The sequence below is a fragment of the Lepidochelys kempii genome, chromosome 1 (genome assembly GCF_965140285.1).
Source record: "Lepidochelys kempii isolate rLepKem1 chromosome 1, rLepKem1.hap1, whole genome shotgun sequence".
NCBI classification, from domain to species: domain Eukaryota; kingdom Metazoa; phylum Chordata; order Testudines; family Cheloniidae; genus Lepidochelys; species Lepidochelys kempii.
This window is the reverse complement of record NC_136380.1, coordinates 279,331,290-279,355,422: the sequence shown is the minus strand read 5'-3', so window position 1 is coordinate 279,355,422 and position 24,133 is coordinate 279,331,290. Positions and strand designations below refer to the sequence as shown.

General features: G+C 40.9%; 1 protein-coding gene across 6 annotated transcripts in view; it reads right to left on the bottom strand.

Moving 5' to 3' along the window:
* Positions 1–24,133, bottom strand: part of PPFIA2 (PPFI scaffold protein A2) — a 619,889-nt gene that overhangs the window by 13,993 nt on the left and 581,763 nt on the right. For all 6 annotated transcript variants that reach the window (XM_073327625.1, XM_073327626.1, XM_073327628.1 and 3 more), the window contains 6 exons: positions 22,545–22,626; positions 17,308–17,508; positions 13,873–13,935; positions 11,990–12,019; positions 2,133–2,308; positions 1,268–1,365 (listed from right to left, as the gene is read on the bottom strand). In XM_073327625.1, the coding sequence (XP_073183726.1) occupies positions 1,268–1,365; positions 2,133–2,308; positions 11,990–12,019; positions 13,873–13,935; positions 17,308–17,508; positions 22,545–22,626 (650 nt within the window). The remainder of the gene's footprint in view (positions 1–1,267; positions 1,366–2,132; positions 2,309–11,989; positions 12,020–13,872; positions 13,936–17,307; positions 17,509–22,544; positions 22,627–24,133) is intronic.

The window sequence follows — 24,133 nt, the reverse complement described above, 5'->3', positions numbered from 1 at the left end:
ACAGTTGCCTTTTCAGATCTTAAAGACCTGACTTGATGGAAATCCATCCATATAATTTTATTTAAATATGAGCTGCTTTAAAATTAGGAAACAAAAGCAATGATTTTCTAAAGGCTGAAGTTAGGCTCCTAAATTCATGCTTAGGTATTGGCCAGATTTTCAAACGTGCTGCACCCAACAGCTCCCATTGACCAGCACTGGTGACATTCTCAGGCAGTTGGACTTTCCAGTTTTATGGCCAGTTTCTATTGGCAGACTGGTGCAAAGGGACTGTAGTGGGATCTGGCCCACAGTCCCTGCCCTGTAACGGGATGGTCACCTGCTCCTGCCCTGAAGGGCTTAAAAACAGCCCAGGGGATGGCTGTGGCTGGGGCAAGCAGCCCATGTGGAAAAAGGCACAGCTGGGGCCATGCCCCAATCAGGCCCAGCTGGCCCTTATAAGAGGGCAGTAGGCAAGGGGCATAGAGACTCTCTCTATATATATATAGCCTTTTAAGAGGGAGGGACCTGGCTGCTGTGAGCTGAGTAGGGTACCTAGACTGGAGCAGGGCTGGGGGAAGACAAGAGGAGCTGGGGAGCTCCGGCCTGGAAACCCCACAGTCTGCAGGCCTAGTGTAAGGCCAAACAAGTACTGGGATTGCAGGGGGCAGCCCAAGGGTAGGCAGAGGCAGAAGGTCCAAACCCTCCTTGCTGCTGATGAGTGGCAATTATACTGCAGTCCGCTCCAGTGAACAGGGGCTAGATGGTGACTGGCAGTAGTCATATACTGAGGCAAGGTGGGGATAGGGAGTTGGGGGTTCCCTGGGGAGACCCAGCGAGACTGCGGGGCACTGCAAGGGGGCAGAACCCCGAGGAAAGGGGCACCGGGGTCCGGGAGGGACACAGGGACCAGCGGCCTGCGGAGAGCACTCCGACAGCTGGTGAGCTATTTCCCAAGATGACCAGCAGGTGGCGCTGCAGGGTTGAGTCGCCACCCTGCTGCATGCCCCGAAGAGCTTACAATCCAATTTGGCCAAACACAAACACACCAACATATACTTGCAACAACCATTCAGGGATGAGACTTCAGAGTATAGGCTTCAGTTCAACAAAGTACTCAAGCATGTGCTTAACTGTAAGCAAATGCTTAAGTGCTTTGCTGAATAGGCATGGACTCAAATTTATGCTTAAAGTTAAGCACATGCTTAAATCCTTTGTTGAATTGAAACCTATAGTTTGAAGTCTCACAAAGAAAAAAAAATCACAATACCCATTCCCTGACACTTACCTTTTATTTCATGCTGACTCACTTCTCTTCTTCTTTCCAGTTCTTTTCTGTCATAATTCAGCCTCTTTAAGCACATGATACCATACTGCAAACTTGTTCTGTTATTTGAGAGAGAAACATTTACAGATTAACATAAGACATTTAAACAAAAATAGCATTGTGGATGTGAATGTATTTGAAGTATTTACTACATTTTATAAATGGTAGTTCAGTATGCTCATGTATCAAATCATAGGGGCAAAGAGCCAAAAAACGTAACAGACTAAAAAATGAAATGGGCACAAACAAAAATGAATGGGGTTTAACTAAGTTATCTAGCAGAAATACATTTAACGTTAAAAATGTATCCAAAACAGGCCAACAAACTATGTGAACTTAAGTACTTTTTTGAATCAGGATGTAGGCAGGAAGAGGTGTTTATTGTCAAATCAGACAGTAAAGAATGCATCCTTGCAGGAATGGCTGCCTCCTTTGGTAGATGAACCTACTGCCCACTTGTTTTTTCCACTGTAATCTGAAGGAGTTTAAACATTTTCTTTATCATCATGTTTCTTGTCTACCATCTTCTGATGCTGTGCCTTTTAATATATTTTTTTTACAATTTATGTATTGTTAGTTACATTTATATATTAAGGCTACTCTGTGCACCATGGAATTGCATTCCATAACTAATCACGCTTACAGTTACTATGTCAAAAGGAACCTCTTTCATTTTCACATAGTTTATTGGTGCTGATTGTTTATATTTTCATGTGGTTGTCTAAAGTTGGAACAACCTTAAAACTAAAGCTTTGTTAGCTTATGCTGCACTGAGCATAATATTACATCCATGTGCTCATTTTGAGCAGCCTTTGTACAAACATACCGATGAAAGCTATCCACCATTTTTAAATGTACGCGGAGATCTTTCTTCGTCAGATGATCTAACATCCTTGCGTCTACCAGGCACTCCATAAAGTAACTTCGGTACTGAGGTAAACCCAGACTGGGGAGCCATTCATTACCAATCCATTCATGGTTCATATCACCATAAGCAAGGGTCTATAGAAAAATAGGAGACTTCACATTTTAACCTATTTGTGTCAATGCCCCAGAATGAAGGCAGCCTATCCATCTGCTGTGCCATTTCAAATAGGAGTTCACCGTCTAGGAAATTCACACTGCTTTCCATAGTAATTCTGACAATACTACCATTTGGGCCTCAAATATGTAACTAAAACACTATTGGCTCTCTATATACATAAAATATTTTTGTTAAATACAAATATGATCTATCAATATCATGTCTACCACCTTTTTGAAATGGAAATTCTAATTGCAATAAGAAATAATGCATTTGAAAGTTCACATCATAGCAAAATCAAGAAAATCAGACACTTAGATTGAGGGAATTTTTTTTACAAGCACCTACGTGAGTTAGGAGAACAATCCTATTGAATTTCAAAGGGATTTGTTCTCCTAATGCACCTATGTGCTTTTAAAAATCCTTCCCTGAATTAACACAAGCGATAAAATAAACCTTTAGGGTGAAATCCAGGCAGCATTAAAGTGAATGGAAGTTCTGTTGTTGTTTCAGTGGGGCCAGGATTTAATCCACAGCTTTCTACATCTTATTTCAACAAGCAATTAGCATTATACATTTGTAGTCCCTCTGAAACAGTGGTTATTTTTAAATGGTTCTTGGCCAAGCCTGCATGCCTGCCTCTGCTTCCAGCACCAGTAACAGCAAGTAGCCAAATGCACTAACAATATGTTTTAAAGTTTGACCAGCACAAATGAAATGCACCTTGTGGGACTATCAATACGTGAATCCTTGACTAAAAAGAAAAAACAATCTTTGGAGAATTCCAAAAAAACACTACAATCCAGGAATACTTTCTGTGTTGTGAGATTCTAGTAGAAAACAAAAGTGTGTTTGTGTAATGGGGTGCCTGCCCCATACTGAGCTCTAAGGGTTTAACAGAGCCCTCGGGAGGCTGTGCAGGAGGCAGCCAAGCAGGCCTATATAAAAAGGGAGCTTCAGGACAGAGGAAGGCAGTTCTCCCTGGAGGGCTGAGAGAACTGCCAGGACCCTGGACAGAGCAATGCTGCTAGCAGGGACTGGGGAAGCGAGACACGGCTTCTGGCTGGCTGCTGGGTTTTCAGGCTGAGGCCCTGAAGCAAAGAGGATGCTGGGGCCATGAGGACACTGTGGTCCTTGGAGAGATGTGGGTCCTAGAGCAGGAGTGGTGGCGGGGAGGCACCACCAGAGGAGGGCGCACTAGTGAACTGAGCTAATCCCCAGGACAGCCAGCAGGAGGTGCCACAGTGGTGAGTGAACGCCATTACAGACTGTAATGTAAATACACATTGAACTACTTTTGTATGGTTTATCTGAAGTATACAATCTATATTTTAGAAAAAGAGAGATTCTGCCTGTACTAATGCTCTGTGCAATCCCATTGAAGTTAACCTAAAAATTGCAGGACATTTTTACTTTATTATTTTTTTAGAATCTCTCACTTCTCATAATAAAACACATTTTTGTGACCATTGCTTGTGGTTCAATAGTTTCTTGTCTTATATTTAGATGGTAACAAACTTTTTGGGTCAGAAACTGTCTTTTAGTTATGTGTATATAGTGAAGAACAAAAGAGGGCTGTGATCCCTGACTGGGGTGACTAGTCACTATTTCAATATAAACAAATAATAAATCAATCATCTGGAGTTGTGAAGAGCAGAAATGGGCTTACAGAAGCCTACTACAAGAAACTAGAATTTGGAAAAAATAATTCCCTGCACTTGTTCTTTATTAGCAATATTATTGTTATAGCTAACAGAAGGCTATTGATAAAACTGAATTAGAGGAATTAGGTGTTAAAAGCTCTGTTCCTTCAAATACTGAAATGATATTTTGGCTAATTTTTATTAGAGGTAGAAATGATGCCTACATATGTATTAATGGATAAAATTGCATGTCTTTTACAGCCAAATAAAGATTAGTCTGCAAAAGGCATGCAGGTATATTGTTTCTTTTTGTGTGTGTTCCCCTTGTTTTGTAAAGTGTGTTGGTTTTCAGAACTGGAAACTATACACAGCAAGAAAATAAAAAAAAAAAGTCTGCCTATAAAATACTGCTTATAAAATATCTGTAATGGATAATCACAATAAACATAATTAGTAATGAATATACAACTTAGAAGTTTAACACTCATGTACATTAAAATTATGTGGCACAAAATTGGATTCTGACAAATATAACTGTAGAAATGATTTACTTCACTGCTTACATTATCTATGTGCTTGGCATCTAGTTGTGAGCTACACATTCAAATGGCAATTTTTGCACAACAATGCAACTGTTTAGTTTAAAATGCCAGGCTTGTTTATCCTTGAGAAAAACCACAAGCAATCAAGATGATTTAACTTTTGATGTTATTATCAAATTGGTAGAACAGCCATATGACGTTACAGTTTCGCTCAGTGGGCAATGTAGTTGTAAACTTTGAAACCCAATTTTAGCTTCACTCAAGTGAAGAATATTCAAACACCAATATTTGTTTCTCAAAAGAGTCTAATGTGCACAAAGTAAATACCTAAAAACAAACATGGATGTACAGTGGAACACTGTGTTTCGTGCTATTACACAGTATGTGTGTATATATATATGTATACCTTTCCATATAAATAGTCTTCCCTTAGCTGCTGACATCTACAGCAGTACTTTGCTGTCACCCTCTTTATAGTTGGACAGTTTTTTTCTCTGAAATCCACACATTCACATGAATCAAATGGAAACATTTCCTTTGCCTCTAGCTGCTTTATTTACACCATTAACTTGGAAAAAGTTAATTGAATTTCCTGTAAATGTAAAGCGGTTGCTCTTTCAAGTGTAAAATATAATGAAGGGTGTATCCATGCTGAGCTTGCTCAGGGAAGCTGCACGTTCACCTCTGGTATAGAGGTCTGATGCAAAGCCTTCTGCCCCACTCTATGGGGGAGTGGGCATGCAGGGGGAGCAGTCATGCTGTGTGTTGTCTTTGCACCTCTTGCATGACATGGGGAAAGGCTCTGTGCTGCTCCCAAATGGCTTGTATGTAAAGGAGTGAACTGGAGGTGGTGGCATGGGATCAAAATGTATGTGTATTCTATGAACCTTGGGATGGGGGAGAAGGGAATGTCGAATTAGCATCTGTCAGTTATCATCAAAGAAAAAAGCCCTGTATTTAATTAATTAGTAAGTGGGAGTTATTGAATATCACATTTGGTTTAACACTTGAACTCAGGACAGTGAGAGCTTAATTAGAATTCAAAAACATTTTAAAACAGGGAAGCTAATCCTTTGGCATAGGGAGAGAATGCTAACCTAACCTTGGGTTAAGAAGACAGAGGGGGACTTGAACAGTTACACACGTGGAAAAAGACTTCCTAACCAAGTTGTATATGTGACATTATGCCCCATATTCTTCGTAGAAATTATTATATGAATATGGCATAACTATATATATTTTATGCAAGATCGGTCATGTGAGGTATCATTGGAAAGGTTACGATTTACTGAATGTGATTATCCAATTTGTATGCATGTATCATTTCTGTATCTGAAGTTAGTTGTAATTGCTACATAGTCAATATACCTGTGTGTATACTTGGGGGAATGCCTGCCAGACAGTAGGCAATCAGCCTGGATAGGACATTAAGAAGGACAAAAGAACTTTGAAGATACTAATCTCCGACCTTCCTGAGAAGCTTCCTGGGATGCTGCTTTGACACTACAAGGTCATGTGATCATGTCACCTGGTACAGGGTCCCATCTTGAGCTGGTATTTTTCCACTGGAAGGGCATGGACTAGGAAACAAAAGATTCCTGCCATATGTAAATCCTATTCAAGGCTGGGGAGGGAGGTAATCTAGGTGCTTCTCCACTGCCTCTCCGCCCAAGAAGGAAGTCTGCTGAAAACACCTGAAGAAACAAAGGCTAAGAAGGGAGGGCAGGGGACTGAGTCCACATGAGACAGATCAGCCTGTAAGAGGAATTCCTGGAGATCTAAGCTGCAAGCAGTGCAGTTTACCTTCAAAAATCTCTGCAATCTCTTTGAAACATTTAGGGTGAGAAATTACAATTTGTAGCCAATTTCTTCAATGTATGCAGCCTAGTTTGCGTGTTTTTTTTAATTTGCTCAGTAATCTGCTTTTTTCTGTTTGCTATCTCTTATAGTCATTTAACATTTACCGTTTGTAGTTAATAAACTTGTTTTTGTTTTCTAAAACCCAGTTTATGGAACTCATAACAGGGGTTGCGGGGAGCAAAAAGCTGTGCATATCTTCCTCCACTTTGAGGGAGGGGGCGAATTTATGAGCTTGGCTATATAGATGTCAATACAGCGCAAGACAGTATCATTTTGGGTTTGTATCCCAAAGGAGGTGTGCACTTGAGAGGTCCCCGAGCTGATTCTTCTGACACAGAGCTGATCTCAGTGTCTCTGTGACCATTTGCAGCTGGGTGTGTTCCTACCTGTGTGTGCTGGAGAAGGCTTGAGGGCCTGGCACAGCGGAACAGGGTGAGGGAGCCCAGGCTGGTGGAATGGGGGGGCTCAGTGGGACCCCAGCACGTCAGGTGATACCCTGGAAGGGGAGGTCCAACCCATCACAGTATACAGATATAATTATGGGCACATCAAGGGCTTGTCCTCACTAGAGTTTTTTTTCACCTTGAGTCAATTGCTTGTCAGGCTAATTGTAAACCACAAATTTTGTAGCCTGGTGTAAGTATTTAGGAAGTGTCCAGAGTACCCTTTATCAAGGTGTTAAGTACCTGGAGTTGATTGGAAAACAATTAATGGATATTAAACAATAGAGCAGAGACCATGATAATTTCAAAATACTGGACATGAACAATTCTCATTGACAAGCTGCTGATCATGTTTGAATTTGGGAGGGGATATGTGGCAGTCCAATATACACACACCTTCCCGGAGCTGTGATCGTGTTCTCTAGAGTCTCAGCTTCTTTTAAGAAAGTCTCTAGACATTTCATTTATGAAGAAAACCTGCAAAATGTAACCCAAGTGTAAATGATGTATGAATGTTTGCAACCAGTCTGCAACCAGCCTGGAACAATAGCTCTGAACTATGGTATTAATTTCAATGAGGGTGTAGCAGGGTGACTACTCTGCTCCTGCCCTGAAGGGGTTAAAGCAGCCTGGGAAAGGGCTGTAAATGGGAAAAGCAGGCTGATTGAGAAACCTTAATCAGGGTCAGTTTAATCAGGGTCCAGCTGATCCTTATAAGAGGGCTGTGGGCCAGAAGCAAGGGTCTCTCTTTAGCTTCTTGAGAGAGAAAGACCTGGCTGCCAGGGAGCTGAGATGGATACCTAGGGTGGAGCAGTGCTGCGGAAGGGCAGAGGGAGCTGGGGAGCTCCAGCCTAGCAAAACCCCAGGCTGCAGGCTTAGTCAAAGTCCTATGAAAGGGTACTGGGGCTGCAGAGGGGCACCCCAGAGATAGGCAGAGGCAGCTGGTCCAACCCCCCTTGCTGATGATGAGTGGTGCATAGGCTGCAGTCTGCCGCAGGGAGCAGGGGCTAGATGGTGACTGGCAGTGGCCACAGAGGCAAGGTCGGGGTAGAGGGTTGCGGGATCCCCTCGGTGGGGAGACCCAGATTGTGGGTTACTGCTGGGGCAGATCCCTGGTGAGGAGGGCACCGGGGTCCGGGAGGGACATGGGGGCCAGCAGGGGCAAGACTCTGGCCTGCAGAGGGCGCTCTGGGCTGGAAAGAACTAATTCCTGAGATGACCAGCAGGAGGTGCCGTGCCAGTGAGTTGATGCCTGCCACAGAGGGTGATTATGCAGATGCAAAATGATAATTATTAAAATATTGCTATTGTGAACTATCTCATGGCTGATTCTGGGTCTGAAAGGAGAAGGACTAGTATATTATGAAGATCTGTGCCATATCAAGTGAGTAGAGCTTGGTTTGTAAGTATAGTTTGAAAGAGTACCACTAATTTTTTCAGTTTGGCCCCTAAAGTTCATAGGTATAATAGCTACAATGATGATGCAGGGGCTGACACCCAATCATAAGAGTGAACTGAGTATATAGGAAGGGATGTGTCAGATGCTGAGAGAAAAAGGGATGCCAAAAGGGAGAGAGAGACCTGACAGCAGCTGGACAGATACAGAAGTCTAAGAATTTAAATATTTGATTCTCTGAAGCTTGTGCCCTAACTAGGCAAGGCTGCTTGTAGATTAAAATCTGTGATTTATATCATTTTACCTTGGATTGTCTCTCCATTTTCTAATCATAGAATATCAGGGTTGGAAGGGACCTCAGGAGGTCATCTAGTCCAACCCCCTGTACAAAGCAGGACAAATCCCCAACTAAATAATAATAAAGCTTCTAATAATAATAATCCTGTTATTTTGTGTGAGTGTGTGTGTGTGTGATGATTTCCCCCTTTGGAGTCAGGTAAGCATACTGCAGCCAGGTCTTAAGAGGTCTGTTAGCTAAAAGTGGATCCAGTTCTATTCAATCTCTTCATAAATGATTTGGATAATGGTAGAGAGAGTACATTTAGAAAGCTTGTAGGCAATACCAAGCTAGAAGGGATTGAAAGCACGCTGGGGGACAGGATTAGAATTCAAAATGATCTGGACAAACCGAAGAAATGATTTGAAGTAAACAGGATGAAATTCAATAAGGACAAACACAAAGTACCCCTCTTCGGAAGGAATAATCAATTGCACAAATACAAAATGGGAAACAACTGCCTAGGAAGAAGTACTGCAGAAAAGAAACTTGGGTTATAGTGGATCACAGACTGACTATGTCAACTGTATAACACTGTTGAAAAAAATGAATATCCTTCGGGATGTATTAGCAGGTGTGTTTTAAGTACAGTGGTGAAAGTAAGCAGGTACGGTCAGGTACACCATACCATTATGATATTTATAGCTGGTATGTTGTACCAGAAAGACCCATTTTTAGAACTGCAAGGCTCCTGGGAACCACAGTGGCGAAAGGAGCATGGGTGGTCCCACACTGGCAGCTCCTGCGGTGCAAATGTACTGCCAGCAGCCCTTCCAAGCAGCTGGGTCACCTGTCTGGGGTCTGTACATCCCCGCTGGTGGTCAGAGCTGGGGCTGGGGGCGGTATAGCTGCGCTGGAAGAGCTGCCAGTGTGGGCCCACATGTGCTTCTTTTGCCCTGCGGTTCCCGGGATCCCTGCAGTTCAGATATCTATATCTGGTGTAGTGGGAGAACGAAGTCCCCCTCAGGTAACATGGGATGGCGAGGGGATAGAGAGAGCATGGGAGGTCACATGCCCCCTGTTAGCTATTGTCCCCCTCCCATGAGTTACCTATGTGTACTGATAAGAATTAAAATCTACTTGCACCACTGTGTAAGTAAGACATGAGAAGTAATTCTTCCACTCAGTACTGATAAGGCCTCAACTGGAGTATTGTGTCCAGTTCTGGGCATCACACTTTGGGAAAGATGTGGACAAATTGGAGAAAACCCAGACGGGAACAACAAACAATATTAAAGGTCTAGAAAACATGACCAATGAAGGAAGACTACATTTGTTTAGTCTGGAGAAGAGAAGACTGAGAAGGGACATGATAACAGTCTTCAAGTATGTAATGTTATTATAAAAAGAGGAGGGTTATAAATTGTCCTCCTTATCCACTGAGGACACAACAAGAAGTAATGGGCTTAAACTGAAGGAAGGGAGATTTAGTTCAGACATTAGGAAAAATTTCCTGAATATATGGGCAGTTATGCACTGGAACAAGTCACTTAGGGAGGTTGTGGAATCACTGTCCTTGGAGGTTTTTAAGAACAGAGCAGACAAACAACTGTCAGGGATGACCTAGCTAATACTTAGTCCTTCCTCAGCGCAGGAGACTGGACTAGATGACCTACTGAGGTCCCTTCCAATCCCACAATATGGTGATCAATGATTTAAAAGGACTCGGTAGCATATGGTGTGGTTTTCAAAGAAAATAATAGTAATAATAATAAAAATCTTTGAAACTGTGTCATACACTGAAAAGTTTCTACATTAATGGTTCAGCTCCAAGAACTAGCACAATTTCCTTGATAGCTGTGTCATCCCTCGGCGCGCGCCGCTTCCTGCAGCCCCCATTGGCCTGGAACGGTGCACTGCAGCCAGTGGGAGCTGCGATTGGCCAAACCTGTGGACGCTGCAGGTAAACAAACTGTCGTGGCCAACCAGCAGATTTCCCTGATGGGCCGTGTGCCAAAGGTTGCCGATCCCTGTTGTAGACTTTATATGCAGAGCATCTAGGTCCAGATTTTTAGAGATATTTAGGCACCAAACTCCCATTGAAATCAATGGGAGTTAGGTGCCTAAATACCTTTAAAAATCTGATCCCCTATTCTATAAACGACAACTCACAAAGAGCCTCCAAAAATGTATACAAAAATTGTGCAGGGACTTGATTGTACCTTCAGTTACCCCTGCTGCACAGACATATAAATGAGGATCCAAGTTTACTATGAACCAACCACAGGATGGTATCAGGATGTCTCCAGCTGACCTATCACCCTTTCTCCCCCATAGTCCCCTGCTTGTTTCATCATGAAGGGGGAGCATGCCATTTCTGTGACTTAGATGACCTTCCACTATGGTGGACAGTGGTGGCTAGAACAAGAGAGGTCTCTTTTCTGTGCTGGCAGGGTTTGAAAGACATTGCCAGTAGGAACAGGGACCATGCCTGGACCCTTCACTGTAGCCTGACATTAATATCCCATCTAGATAAGCAGCACATAAACACAGTTTGTTGTGACCTAATTGCCCCAAACTTGGGCATGTGTTTAGGAAAAGTTATGCTAAGGACAGTGTGGGAAGGACATGAGGCATACAGGGCCTTACTACTGAGAACGTGTACACAGGCCCACCGACAGCAATTCCGGGCCCCAAGGCAGAACGCGTAATGGTCCTGAGCTGCCGATTGCACTGCTGGTGCCCAGTGAGTTGCTAAGCACGTTCTTCCGGCACGGCCAGGGCTTCCACATGCCTGCCTGGCTGCCTTCGCCACTGCCAGTACCATCCTGCGCATGCCCAGGCAACTTAACAAGGCCTGGGGCTCCTGGCCACCGCTACCAGGGTTGCTGGGCAATTGCCCCCTTTGCCCTCCCCCGTCAGCGGGCCTGCATGTACATCCCCCATCCCTCGTGAGCAAACATGTCTCAAACCAATACCAGTATGGTTGGGAGCTGCATCTTGCTGGTGTCGAAGTCATATAGCAGACGCCCTCATTCTTTATAAGCATTAGGGACTGCAGGGTAACAAGGCATTTGCAGCCACTGCCATTAATCTACTTACGAGTGTGTTGTGTTTTACTTCCTCATCATCCCAAAGGGCAAAAGCAAATCATACTAGTGCATATAATGGATAGGTGTGCTAAGTGTATATGCACAAAATAAAGGATTGTGTTGAGTCTCCTTAAAATATCTGGTTACAAAAGATCGTAGCAATTTATATAAAGGAAAATATTTGCTACAAATATGGTATTTATGTTTTATGTAACAAACCTGTCTAGAAAAGATTTTTTTGAATTAAAAATGTAAAAGATATTCATTAGACTTAAATCAGCAGGAGGAAATCACAGCATTAGACTCATACAATAGCTGATAAAATGTTACAAGGTTTTCTATTACTATGTTAATTAAATTATTAGTAGTCTTCCACCCCAAAAGTATAAAGTCAAAAGATTCATACCTGGGCCCAGCTGCCTTCCTCAGATTCTTTCTGTATTATCAGGAAGGAGCCATTAGAAAAGCAGGTAAAAAATACAACAAACACAAGTCAAGAAGCAAAAGGTGATTATAATGCAAATGTTAATAATTCTAGTACAAAGAAAAATGTACAACTTAATATGCTGATAATGCATTTGACCTAGTGTCAATGGCAAACTGCTTAGCTATGCTACAAAAGTGACACCATTGTAATTAAGGTTGAATAAAAAAACTTAGTGCTGACAAATCAAGAAAATATTAAAGATATAAAAAAAATCTTCATAGTTTTGTGAAATTTTACAAGTTCATCTCAAACTCCCTTGGTGGTTTTCTCAAAAGCAGCTATTAAAGTCAAAATGTTGCCATTTTGCCTCAAAATATTGTAAATTAGGGGTAACCCACTGTTTTGTCCAGCAAAGTCTCAAAACATTCATAATGTAAAGCTATGTTTACAAGCAGAATGGTTGAAATTTTGCCCTGATTCATTATATACTTGTAAAGCTTTGCCCTTTGATTTGCACATTCTCAAAGGGCAAGGTAACAGTTTCATTCAATTCTGTTAACAGTAACATTTCGTACAACACATTGCAATAAAGCTACCCACTTTCTTGTACAAAAAGTATGTTGTTTTTTCCTGGTCAGTTTTCCAGGGCTAGCTCTATTTGTTGGTGCTAAAGGTGTTTTTATTGTGTTAGTGTTTTCTTTACCAATAATGATAAAGTTCAGAGGCAGCTCGGTTGTAAAAAATAATTGGCAAAGAAATTGCTCCCTGAAATTTATAGTGAATATGTAAAACATTATAGCAAATGAAAATGTATAGCAAATCCACCTTTGCTGCATTAAACTGTAGATTTAGCACCTCCCTTGCTATTTATGGGCTGGGCTAACCATCAATTATTCTGAACTGAGGATAAGGGTTTCATACATCTTTTTTTTAAGCTTAGTTAATGGCTTACAAGCATGGTCTCATGCTGGCATAGAAAAACCTTACCTTTGAAAACAAAAATATAATTCTAACCCTAAGGTTTGGAGGAATGAAAAAAATCTGAGCCATTGACTGGGGGATACATATTGCTATATATTTTAAGTCTCTACGAAAATCAGTAAGATGTTTGCCAAAAACACAATGGCACAATAGCCACCCTAAGTCCCAGAAATGTGAACAGCTTGGTCTGGTTTTCAAAGAGAGAATTCTGGCTAAAGCATTTTTGTCCCAGTTACATACTCTTTAGGCTTCCTCTAGATTAACATCTCTCAGTGTCATCATTATCGCAAACTTCTATTTAAAGTGATCCTTGCAAGGAGGCTTATGGGCAGGTGCAGTACTGAAACTGCTATAGACTCATTTTTCACAGACTAGATTTCAAATTGACAGTTTCCTTTACATTAAACACTCTTCCTTCATATTCAACACAGTGTGACATTCAAATTAATGACGGGTTTCAGAGTAGCAGCTGTGTTAGTCTGCATCCACAAAAAGAACAGGAGGACTTGTGGCACCTTAGAGACTAACCAATTTATTTGAGCATAAGCTTTTGTGAGCTACAGCCCACTTCATCGGATGCAACATTTTGCATTGTTGTTTAAGGTGCCACAAGTCCTTCTATTTAAATTAATGTTTCAGAAAATAGAACTACAGCTGTACAGTGAAACTTCAGTACTGTATGCAAGTTAATATAGTCTCTGTGACTGTAATACATTTGATATTTTATTTTTTAGGGAACTGTTATCACGTTTTTTCTAATTGTATATTTCAGAAACAGTCTACAGGTGATGCAACAATTGTAACAACTACATATACTTCAGTTGTGTTCTTGGCATTAAAACAAATATCATTGTTGTTTAAATAAAATTGGAAAGACTAACCGTTTTGGCTGGAGCTGCAAGATTTTCCATTTCTTCATGGGTCACCCAAACATTGCCTGAGGGCTGTTAACAAGGCCCACAGGGAAGCAGGTAGAATCCACATTAGGTAAGCAGTGTTAAAGAAGAAAGGCAGCACCACTGTAAGTTAACAGCGTATAGCATCACAATCAGCACAACCATGTTCTTGCCTCAATTGAGCTGCAACTAGAGAGAACTTTAGACAACTTGCTTTACATCTTTCTTCACTAAGATCTTAACAGATACCTGTTTATTAACCAGAACTGGTGGATGAAATGTCTTACTCCTAATGTGGTGGAAATTCTCTGAATACCATTACAAAGGAAAGAATAACAGTTAAAGCAAGTTTCAGAGTAACAGCCGTGTTAGTCTGTATTCGCAAAAAGAAAAGGAGTACTTGTCGCACCTTAGAGACTAACCAATTTATTTGAGCATAAGCTTTCGTGAGCTACAGCTCACTTCATCCGATGAAGTGAGCTGTAGCTCATGAATGAAGTGAGCTGTAGCTCACGAAAGCTTATGCTCAAATAAATTGGTTAGTCTCTAAGGTGCTACAAGTATTCCTTTTCTTTTTAGTTAAAGCAAGTATATCACACAAAGAGTGAATGTAAGCTTTTATGTGGTAACTGAATCCCGAGGAGAGTTCTCATTTGGTGATGAATTTCCAGCCTAAAAATTCTGCACACATACTGTAGTTGCATTGTAATATAACATAAGATCCCTTTTCCCACAGTTCTGTATGTCAAACATTCTTGAAGAATTTCTTTTAAAAATGTTCTCTTTTCCCCCTCATTCCATTGTTTTTAATAAGGGTTAGATTCTGACTTGCCCCTGGGTGACCAACCAGGGAAGTAAGGGGGTGCAAGAGCTGGCTGAGCACACAAGGGCAAAGGCTGCAGTAAATTAACTTCCTTCTTGAGAAAGAGAGAGGACAGGGGACTTATGACTCATAGTGCAGCTGCATGTCACCCATCCCTCAGGGCTAAGTGCAAAAGGCACAATCTATCCTAATATTTCTAGCCTGAATATGTGACAGCTCATCTGGTAAACGTCAATGCTTTTCTTGAGCTGTGTAACTATAGCTTTTAAAGGTGCCTGAGCAATGGGAATAGAGAAACTGAGATGTTTAGGGTAAAATTTGACTTTCAATGAAACTCAGACTTCTCAGTGCCTAAGCCACTTTTGAAAATGGTACCTAGGTGTGTTTGTTTGAATATTTACCCTAAGTCATTATGTTTTTTGGCTATTGTCTTCAATGAGAGCAAGATTCATCCTTAAATGAGGAAAGCCATCAGATTTTGAGAACATATGCCAGATTCTTAGGGCCAGGTTACTGATAGTAGTACCTTCGGTAGTACCACTTCCAGGAGGAGCACTTTGAGTAGCAGAAATCAGCTCACTGGAGGAATAAGGTCCTCCTCAAAGTAAGAGTAACAGAATTTGGCCCTTAGCAGTTACTGAAAGAGCTGACATATTTTGAATGCATACATAAAGCTCTAAAAGATGTTTAAACATTAGATCATAGGGATGAAAAATCACCAGGATGGGCACACTGTAGAAAAACTGATTGTACAGATCAAGTGGTGCAGAATTGTATATGACCTCATGACAGCACCAACTTGAACAGTGCTGTAAATAGTCTTATAGCCACCTGATCATGCAGCGACTTACAACTATTGTTTGTTCAAGATACATTTCACTATGACAGATAAAATTCATCTGCTCAGATCTGTGTCTGCCATTGTTTCCTTATATTATGTTACTCAGCAATACATTTAAAATTTATGTGCAACACGTTCATTATCATTGAGCATTTAAAATATGGAAATTAAGAAGTTAAGAATATGGAAGTTAAGAGAAGGTAGAGAAATATTCAAATATCCTCACTGTTCAAACAATCTCTTCAGTGAAAGAACAAGTGTAATATATTACACTGCACATTTAAAAATCACCTTAACTCTGTCCCCATATTTCAGCCCAGCTTCCACTTATAGACCTGAAACATTTTAGATAAAAAAACCTGTGCTTGGATTTGCATCTCACTAAAATTAACATGTACCAGAGGCTACAAAATAGCTTAGTCTCTAGAAATGTCAAAACTTACTTTGCAGACTCAAGAGGTTTGTATACAGGGGTTTGAATAAGCATCCAGACTTTTGGATGCTGATCCAAACCAAGGCTCAGTACCCAAATGGAAAAGTGAAAGTGTTAGTATTCTAATGTCCCCCCTTCCCAGGCAGCATGCTGCCCCAGGGCTCCTTCATTTTCAATCAGCTTCTCCTTTTCTGACAGGACAATACTACACAACATAGGGAGATAACCACTCTTAATATAATGTACTATCCTTAAATTTGAGCGTTGTCTTAGATTTTTCCATTTCTTTTCCACTTCTTTCTGTTCTCTCCTTTTGTCTCACTTTGATTCATTTGCTTCATCTCTTTTTCCTGCTACCTACTGTTTTCCTCTCTTGACTTTCTTTCTACCCTTTTTTCCTTCAGGGTCTCCACTTCTCAGACTTTTCCCTTCACCTCTTCTGCACAATTCCCATCTGTCCAAGCCCCTTTTCTCTTTCTCTGACCTCCAATATCTCTTTCTAGGCCCAGCTTTCTCACCTTACTTCCAGTCATCTATTTCTTAGCCTTCACCATCTGTCTCATGATTCTCTCCCTTCCTAACTCCCACTCTTTATTTCTTTCCTCACCAGCATGGCCCCTTTGTTCTCTGTATATAAGTGTATTCTCACCCTCTCAAATACACTTCCACTTCTCGCCTTTGTTCTCTTTCATACATGCTTCTTCCCATCACTTTCATTCTCTCTCCTAGATGCACTCTTCTCCTGCCTTCTCTCTCTCCTCCCATCACCCACACCATTATACACAGAAAATAAAACACTCTCTATTCTCTTCCCTCTTCTCACTACATAGCCACATGCTCTTGCTGCTTCTCTTAGGGAGGAAAGATAAGCAGGAGGATACAGCAGATCCAGGCTGGGGGCTAACTGAAAAAGGTAGAAAGAGGGAGTGTCAAGAGAGTTCTGTGGGAGGAAAGAGCCAGGGCAGGAAAAGTATCTGGTTCATTTCGGGCAAGGACTTGGAGAAAGGGGGGAAATAAAATACCTGCAAAAGTACAAGTAAGTTTCCAAACATTAGGTATCTATGCATAGTACATGTGAGCATTTTGAGGTTTGCCCTTGTCATATCGATCACTGAGGTAATTTCAAGGTTAATCAGAAGCACAATGTTAAAAAAATGTATTTATTACAGAAAATTATCTGTGATCAACAAGCAATGAAAGGCACTTCCACTCTCTTCAGGACAATTCAGACTGATTTTGATTTGGTTTGCACTATACAACTTTTTCTCTGGATTCTGACATGGTGTTAAGTGTGAGAAAGAAAGTTAGCTGAATGTGACTCACTGTTCTAGAAGTGGGAGGAGCTGATGGACTTGTAAGTGATACCATCTCCTGGATTGCTAGTCGGAGCTTTAAGCGATGGAGAGGGTTGCTGATTCCAATTTCTCTTTGAATCTCAGTATCAGACAAAGCAGACATTATGGCTCCACTCTTCACATTTGCACGGCAAGCAGCAACATACCATGCAGGCATTCCCAACCACAGCTGTTGAGAAAAAAGTCACCAGTTTAAGACACTAGAACTCAATTTCTGAGATTTCATACATGATTTAGTTATTAAGACATCTGCCATGTGAATTTACTATGGTAATGCTCAAGCACTCAAATCACCAGTTTGTGAAAGGCCCTTCTGTGCATGCAGATTCAGGCATTGCACAGGCAGTAAGTGTGATCGACAAGTGATTTTGACGTCGTGAAATGGCTTCGGAATGCTGGATCTGGGCACGACTGGAGATGTCACGTTAGCGCTCTAGTGTTCCATAACCATAACAGGAATGTCGAACACAGGCATGTTTCTTAGGGTATGTCTACACTTCCAGCTCGAGGAGACAAACCTGCCGTAGCTCAATGAGAGCTAGTGTGCTTTTACATTGAGTATACCCACAACAGCGTGAGCCATGGATAGGGCTAGCTGCCCTGAGGACTTACTGAGCATCTTGGATGGGTTGTGCTCAGGGTGGCTAGCCCCTTGAGCCGTGGCTGCTACACCCTGTTTTGAGTGTGGTAGATCAATGAGTGCGAGCACAGGCATGTTTTCTTGAGCTGCAATTTACACCTCCAGCTCGGAGTGTAGACATACGCAAAGTGTTTTCAGAGCCACTCACAATCCCTGCCTGCAACACTCCTACTATTCTTTTCCTGACCCTCTTATGAGCACAGACTGACCATATGACTGAACTGTGCTCAACTGTTTTGCATTCTTCTAGGTACGCAAAAACACAGTGCCTGCTGTGTCACCTTATTATGATTGCAAGAACACCCAGATCTTCTCATCCACAGGAAAGAATTCCATCTGCAATATATACATATGTGAACGCCCCAAAACACTGTCTCTCCAACTCCCCTTGAACCCGGCAGCTCCTTGTCACAGTATGCAATACATTCAATTCTAATGAAATGTGCAGAAGCAGGACCAAAAGACATAACTCGCCAACATTTTCAGAAGTGATTAGTGATTTTGGGTGCCCAACTTGAGAAAGTTAAAGGGGCCTGATTGCAGAGCACAGATGCTCAGCACTTTCTGAAAATCAGGCCTCATTAAGGTGTCACAAGTTGGACATCTAAAAATTGAGGCCCACTATAGCTTTTTAAAATGGGGGCATGGTTTGTTTTCAATTGGTCAAATGTTTTCTTTTCTAATGTTTTACATCATTTCTATAAACACCCCCCCCCAAAATACCATATGATTAATTATTGAAGGCTAATGACAGCCATTGTTCATTAAAGTCCCTGTTATTGCATGAAGAACAGGAGTACTTGTGGTACCTTAGAGACTAACAAATTTATTAGAGTATAAGCTTTCATGGGCTACAGCCCACTTCATCGGATGCATAGAATGGAACATATAGTAAGATACAGATAAGTTGGAAGTTACCATACAAACTGTGAGAGGCTAATTAGTTAAGATGAGCTCTTATCATCAGGAGAAAAAAACTTTTGTAGTGATAATCAAGATGGCCCATTTAGACAGTTGACAAGAAGGTGTGCGGATACTTAACTTAAGGAAATAGATTCAATATGTGGAATGACCCAGCTACTCCCAGTCTCTATTCAAACCCAAGTTAATGGTATCTAGTTTGTATTTTGCATGTGTTTTCAGAAATGAACTGAAAGGCCAAATTTTGAAAAATACCTAAATTATGCCACAGAAATTATACACACACTAAAGCCCTTGTCCTAAAAATATGCATGAGCTTAACTTTCCATAGCACATAATTTGTAAGAGGCTACAAATACTCACCAATTCATGTGTGCAAAGGCCCTTTTGCATGTCCAAAATCAGGTATTCCATAGGCAACATATTTTGCATGCACATATTTTCCAGTCTAGTCATAGACTCCCATGTTTCCAAATTTGTCCCAAAGTTTAACAAAACAACAACTAAAACCTGACAACTATGCTTTGTTTATTGCCTTATAGGACATTCAGGGGCTTTTTACTTCTACAAATGTGTGTACACACACACACACACATTTCATGATAGATATTTAGTACACTTTTCTATATTAAAATGAAATATGATGTACTTTTCAAATATAAGGTGTCAGAAAGCACATGTCAAATTAAAGAGTTAGCTACTGGTAGTGTACAAACATTATTTTTTATTCTGTTTCCTATACCACACCCATCAGCATGGAACTGAACGCCTGCTGAGCACCCATAATACCGTACCAATTAAGGCTTACATTTTCAAGAGTGTTCACTAATCTCGGGTGTCCAGTTCAGGATACCAGGTCTTGATTTTTCATAGATTAATAGATTCCAAGGCCAGAAGTGTCCACTGTGAATTAGTCTGATCTCTTGCCTAACACAGGCCATAGAACTTCCCTAAAATAATTCCTGTTTGCCCTAGAACAATTCCTGTTTGAACTAGAAATATTTTCACAGGTGCTAAGCCTCTGCAGCTCTATCTGACAGAAATGAGAGCTTCACAGGCTCCATACCTCTGAAAAATCATGTTCTATTTGTCTCTAGTTGAACATTCAAAATTAACATATAATTTTGAAAATGTAAGTCTAAATCCTCTCCAGTGTTTTTGGGTATTAGAAGCTGTTTTACCAAGAGAGAAATTGTAGGCATGGAAACTTTTTAAAACATGGCATTGGTTAATCCACATGCACCTGGACAGGTAGAAGTGTGTCTGATTTAACAATCTTCTACAGTGCGATGAAATACTCAACATTAGACCTAAATCATCAAGTTGGAAATGTGTACCGTGTGATAAATTTCATACGATGGGGGAACCCCAGGATCTACAAAGAGTTAAAAAATGCTCAGTATGGAGAGAACTTATTTTTCCATAGGTGCAGACTTGGGTACAACATCTTATCCTTTTGGAATTTCCTCCAACTCCCTGAGGCTGATGGAGTGCCCTTTTGCATCCTTTTGGGCAGCGTTGTCCCTGGTACCAATCTGTAGTGCACTGAACTACAATACCTATATGCCACTAAAACTGCTGATGCTTCAAAGGATGATCCAGGGAGGCAGCTATCTGTAAGGATTACTTGGCATGTTCCATTAGAATAGGCGATATGAAAAAGCAAAATGGCAAGATTCCTCCTCTCCCTCCAGTATTTGCTTCAGATGTAGACCTAATATGATATTCTGTCAAGCATCACAACATCCACTAATGCAGGATTTTTCAAAACGAATGAAAATATCACCGAACTGTTCTCAAATCTTATGAAAGCTCTTATTTTTACCATATTAAAAATCAACAAGTAAAAACTGGAAATTTTGCACAAAAATAGACAGTCACAGACTTTACTCTTGGATGTCACTGAGTTTCATACTGTCCTTTTCCGCAGTAGGAGTGAAATTTTATGATGGCTCGTCACTGGTACCACTGTAACTTGCTCATCATCATAGTCTGTCAGGGGACCAGTTACGTAGCACTAAACCTTGTTGAGGATTAATAAAAATTCTCAGCAATATGGAGGCCTAAACCACACTTCAAGAGTACTAACACTTCTGGCTGCAGTTCAGTGATTTGAAAAAGCCATATGACTCATTGTTTTTTAAAATGAAGACATTCTGAAGAGACAGATTGGAACAGGTACACAGAGGGTGGGGGGAGGGCAAATAGCTCATACCTCAGATGGCCCACATAATGGGCAGCTACCATCACAGTTCCAGTGCCCCAGGGAGTTCAGTCAGATCCTCCATATGTCCCCTAAGGAATAGGGTGCTACAAAGAGGATGGGGAGAGTCTGGGAGGAAATGGATCCCTGTCTCTTCACCATACACTGGTCTACAAAAGAGCACTGCGGGGAGCAGGCTGTGCTGAAATATGGTATATCAAGAAGCTTAGGGAGAGACGGGGTCTCATTTTGATGCACAGTCCCTGCCTTGAAGTCCCCCACACCACACATACAGGACTGAGTCTTAAAGCACTGTCTAAACCCAGATTAAATTGCCATGTGAAGTTTAATAGGGACATGTACGCAGATTGAGTCCAGGCCCCAGATATAGAACTGCCAACACAACTGATCTTAGCCAAAGGACTATGAAAAAATTATGCATAGCTTCATAATGCATCTTCTCTCATGTTTTCTATACATGTAATCTTTAAATAAATTAGATTTTTCTCCTTTTCAGACTCTCTCCAAGCCAAACACTCCACTTAGTTTGAACTTAAACAGTTCCTTAGAACAGAAGACAGCAATTTGGAAAGGAGAGTGGCCCAAGTTCGAGTTGTTTACTTCTGTGCAACTTGATTCAAGTTTAACTTATATTAATGGGTAAAAAGGAGTGTGCAGGTCTTAATCAGCTCTGTAGCAGACATTTATCTACATCAGAAACAACCACTTAGTGTGACACAAATAGCATCTCTGAGAAGCCTATACCGCTTTGTTCCAAGCAAGGAACATGCAGATCAAGATTGAGACACTTGGTTAAGCATTGGTTAAGGAACCTCACAGTTCTTAAGATTTATCCAAGCTATACATACAAAAATTACACACCAAATAGCTATGTTTAAAGAACACTAAGATGACAGTCAAGCAATGAAAATTTAGGAAATGCCAATATTAAGGTTGCCTTAATTTGCCCTCCTTGTACTTATGCATTATGAAAAGTCTTTAAATTATATGACCACATACTATTTGTGAGGGTATGATCCTCTACAGTCTACACATGTCTGCCACTGGGGGAAATAAGAGAGACAGACACACTCATCCAGTGGGTTTCCTAGACATTCGCTGACAGCAGAGGAATATTGAGACTCAGGAACCCAGTGTTCAACTGCAGTTTCTCTAGGGTAGCATTCTCCAGAGGTAATAAACCTTTTTTGCCCCCATTCTTTCCATCTTGCCTCTATCTCCCTCTCAGCAGCTTCTGTCTCAGCCCCTCACACTTTACCCACCTGCAGCTGGCAACGATGCTACAGCTAATAGAAAGTAAGAAAAGGAAACATTCAAACGTTCTTTCCAAGTACTGTCTCTCAGAGTTTGGGAGAGTAACATAAATACAGAAGTTCTGTGAATAAGATCCATGTTTCCAAGTTCTCCTCTTAACACTTACCTCCAGCCACGCAACCACTGTAGGCCCGTCCCACTGTGCAAAAGGCAATCCCTTTCTCCGAGCTTCTTCCAGAAGTTCATGCCTAAAAATGCATCATACAGTGTTAACTAGGTGGCAGTACCTGGGACAGCAGAGATGCACTTATACTTCCAAGGCTAATGCAGCACAATAACTCTCCTCATTTATATCGATAACCTCGTTAAAGTATTTAAGCCTAAGTAAAAGCAGTTCCTTTCCTTTTTTGAACATATTCCTTTCTCTATCGCAAACTTTTTTCTCTTTCTGTTCCAGGACTCCTTTGATAATGCCTAACATGTAAAGGAAATACTTTTGTATTTTAATTTTCAACATTTCTGGATTGCATATGGAAATAAACCATAGAGCAGACATCTATTACACAATGTTGTTACATGTTTTGACACAATTCATTGGATAGGCATTGTGATAATTTATAGACGATATGTGAATCATTACAAAGTTGGCCAGCTATAGATCCAAATTCTGCACCTGCCATCTCCCCTGGACTTCAAAGACTGTGGAACACGTCAATCCACAGTAAGAATTTGGCTTTTGCAGCTTTTAAAACAAAGAGTGTAACATCACATTTAATATAACGGTATTGAATATCGTACAGATTATATACATTTTAAATTGATTAAAATACCCGGAAAATGCTAGCTTTACATTTCACCCATATTAAATAATTTGATCAAGCACATGAAAAAATCCTTTTGCACAGGCGAAAGGAATGACAGGATATTTCAGGGGCACAGAATTGATCACGTAGCCCCTCTAAAACCAGTTTCTTATTAACCAAAGTATTTCTGTCTGCCTCCCACTGAGAGGAGCACAGAAGGCAGGTTCTCAGCAGTAACGGAAACAAATAGATGAGGACTATGTTAATGTAACATTAAAATTTGCTGACAACACCTCATAAGAAAGGCAATGTAGAGTTATAATATTGATTTTGCTTCCTTGTCCTTTATTCTTGGCTGCCTATGTGATTCAGAGATCCCTCAACAACGCTTCTTTGCCTTAGGAGCCCTTCACATAGTGATCTTGAAAAACTGTGGCACAATGAAGCAGAGATAAAGGCGAGAGAATTACTCTGTTTTTTTAAAGAAATAAACTTGGGGTTCCCAAACCATGAAGGGTCCGATTCTGTTACTTGTGCTCCTAGTGAGTATTCTCTTACTCTGTAAACTGCTCCACTGTAATCAATGAGACCACTCTTGCAGTTAGATGCTAGTGAGTGAGAGTTTCAGGATTTGGCTCTAGTAGAAGAGGAGAAAGACTGATTAAGACCTGCACACCCCTTTGTCCTGATAATCTAATTTTGATTTGAATCAAGTTGTCCAGCAGTGAAGAACACAAACTACTTTTGCCACTGTCCTTTCCAAATTTATACCTTCAGTTCTATGGAACTGTTTAATTTCCTAAATGACAACTTTCAGGTACAATGCAAGATTTTTAGATACCCAAAGGTCAGAGTTTATAGGTGAAATCAGCCGCTTAGATACCTAAATTCCCTAAATTATTTTGCATCCATAAGAAGAGTCCATTTTTGAAAATCTGGCCCTACAACTGCC